This window comes from Geospiza fortis, unplaced genomic scaffold (assembly GCF_000277835.1).
Source record: "Geospiza fortis unplaced genomic scaffold, GeoFor_1.0 scaffold130, whole genome shotgun sequence".
NCBI classification, from domain to species: Eukaryota; Metazoa; Chordata; class Aves; order Passeriformes; family Thraupidae; genus Geospiza; species Geospiza fortis.
This window is the reverse complement of record NW_005054300.1, coordinates 6,460,046-6,462,861: the sequence shown is the minus strand read 5'-3', so window position 1 is coordinate 6,462,861 and position 2,816 is coordinate 6,460,046. Positions and strand designations below refer to the sequence as shown.

General features: G+C 52.8%; 1 protein-coding gene across 1 annotated transcript in view; it reads left to right on the top strand.

Moving 5' to 3' along the window:
- The first annotated feature begins 1,596 nt into the window (after nt 1–1,596).
- DNMBP (dynamin binding protein) overlaps nt 1,597–2,816 on the top strand; it is a 24,662-nt gene continuing 23,442 nt past the window's right edge. The window contains exon 1 of the mRNA XM_031062009.1: nt 1,597–1,741. Within this exon, the coding sequence (XP_030917869.1) occupies nt 1,597–1,741 (145 nt within the window). The remainder of the gene's footprint in view (nt 1,742–2,816) is intronic.

Sequence of the window (2,816 nt, the reverse complement as noted above, 5' to 3'; positions counted from 1 at the left end):
CCTGCTCTGTTCCCAGGAGGTGAGTCGGACTGGATAAACAGAATGGTCCCGTCAGCAGAAAGCCTTTCCCTGCCTGGATCCCCCACTGGCACTCTCACTGGAAGTTGGCTGCACCTCATTAGCAGGGACATATTTCTCCTGCCTGTGTTAGCTTCCCCTCTTCCTGACTCTCCGGGGCTCAGGTGGGCTGTGTGTGGCTGTACGGGAAAGGCTGTCCCTGGGGGGGCCGTGTGTTTGTGTTTTGTTGAGTTGTCACTGCTCTCTTTCTGGCCTTGGCTGGGCAGGGGGTTGGCAAGCCGGGCTGACATGGGACAGGTGTCAGCGGCTTGGAGCGCAACTGCTCCCAGTGTGCTTGGAGCGGGACTGGGGAGGGAGGAGAACGAGTCCCACGGCAGGGAAGGTGTGTCCAAACGGACAGAACAAGGCTGGGTGTGATGTGGGAGGAAAGCAGCCCGTGCCAAGGGCGCTGGTGGCGAGGACGCCGATGTCCCAGTGTCGCAGAGGGCAGGGCTCTGAAAGCACCACCGAGAGGTGTTGGCAGTGCTGTCCTGTGCCTGGATTTGCAGTGGGTCTGAAAGTGAAAGCAAACTCACTGTTCTGAGGTGAAAGTGAGGAATTCTGGTTGCTTTGGATGGATGAACCTTTCTGTTCCCATCCTGAGGAATTTGGGAGGAGGCAAAGGAGCAGCTTAAGCTGCAGGACTGCTGCTGCCTTGGTGCACTGTATTTCCTTGACAGTGAGACTGAAAAGCAGAAACTATACAGAAGAGTGTGCTCAACAGCCACTTCCAGACTAAGGGGGAATCCAGGACATAGCCCTTGACAAGGAGGTCTTTGCCTGCTTTCAAGTCTCCTGCCAGGAGGAATTTTAGCCTTGGCTCCCAGAACCTTGAATGGGGTCCGTACCCTCATCTCAGTCTGACTTCTGCCAAGAGCCATGGTGGGGCCACCCAGGGAATGTCTGAGCCAGGTACCTAGAAGGCAGAAAGGATATTTCCAGTCAGGTCTGAGAATGAGGATGGTGGTATGAGCTTGCCTGAGTGGACTTTGTGCCTCTTCTCTTGCTGGGCCAGAATTATGGTGCTGGTTCAGCATGCAGTTCCTGTGGCCCTGAGTGGTGGCATGGGGAGGGGGATTCCTGTGCCCATCCTGCCAGAGAATGTGTGGTGGGACGTGCAGGTGGGTGGTGCTGGCTGCCCACCAGGCCCTGTCAGGCTGAGCTGTGCCCCACATGTCAGGGAAATGCTGAGCTTCCTCCCCTCCTCTTGCTTCCTTCCTGACAGGAATTCACTTCCAAATTTCTTGCTGCTTGTCCCCCCTCTTGCAACACAAACACATGATCCTGCAGAGATAGCCACAGGGGTGGGACAAGGCAGGTTAGACCATGAGGGCTGCACTGCTGCGGCCCCTTGGCTCCTGCAGCGTGTGGCAAAGGGTTGGCAGAGAGCTCAGGACAGGATCTTCCCACATCTGCCTCTGTGCTCAGGAAGGGCTTTACTTCCTGTGCTTATCTCTGATAATTTCAGGTGTTTCTGGGTGCTGACAAATTTCTCACTGTCTCAGCCTTAGGCACTGACCTGCCTTCAGACCCTGCACAATGGAGGCTGGCTCTGTGGTGCGGGCAGTCTTTGATTTCTGTCCCAGCGTCTCTGAAGAGCTGCCCCTCTTCGTGGGAGATGTCATCGAGGTGTTGGCTGTGGTGGACGAGTTCTGGCTCCTTGGCAAGAAGGAAGGTGTCACAGGTAAGAGCTGGAAATGTTTACACCTGGGTCTGTACAAGTGCCAGCTAAATGTGCGCTCCATGAGCACGTCTTCCCTTGGTGGGGAAGGACCTGATTTGATTTACTAAATCTTTCATGGGCTTTGATTGGGACTGAGAGTACAAGTTGCCACTGGTCTCCTGCCAGCTTTGTGTCAACTATTCAGACAAGCTTGTGTGTTGTTTTTTGAGAGAGGTTAGTGGAGAGTCAGTTCTCGAGGAGATAGGAGCTTCACAATACTGGTTGTTCCAGTCTCTGTGGAGAGACTGCCCATTTCCTGGCTAGTTTATGTGCTGACCTGCTGTGGCAGTGGAAGGGGAGAAAGGAAACAGATGCACTCAGAGTGGAAATACATCCACTCTGGAAACGAGTCCAAGTGACTTTGTCAGTGGAGATAGAACAGTGACCATGTGTCCCCCCCAAGCCCTCTGACTCAGCCCCACTTCCTCCTTTCTGCTTCAAAGCATCTTCCTGCACAAATTGCCATCAATATCTAGGTGCCTGGAATGGTGTACAAGTCTCTTAAACCTTTAGGGGGGTGTGAGAAACCTGTGAAGCAGCAGAATGCTCTTAGTGAAACACTAAGAGTCTGGTAGTCTCTGTTTAGGCAGCTCTTTCTCATCTTAATCCTGATGTTAGGATGTGTGAGCTTTGGGGAGATGAAAGCCAGGCCACTTCAAAGCATAAGCCTGCCTCTGTCTTCAGCAGAGGGTGGGACTGATTTCATCCCTGGCTGTAGAGATGGGGCTGCTGTTGTAGCAGCAGTCTGGCCTCTCCTGACAGCCACAAGCTGTGTACTGTCTGAAACAAAGGTGGACAGCAGCACTTCCCTCCTGTGCTCCATGTGACTGATAAGTGGCATTGAATGAGCATGTGCCTGATCCTGTTGCTGCTGCTGAAGTCACCGGGCAAGGATTATGTGTGCAGTTTTCAACAGAGTTTTGTCTCCCAGCATAACTGGTGAGGTTGTTATAAGAAGATGAAGCTATTAAGGAATAACAAACAGATGTGTGTCATAGCTCAAAGATAAGAAACATGCTGAAGTCAAACTGAATGT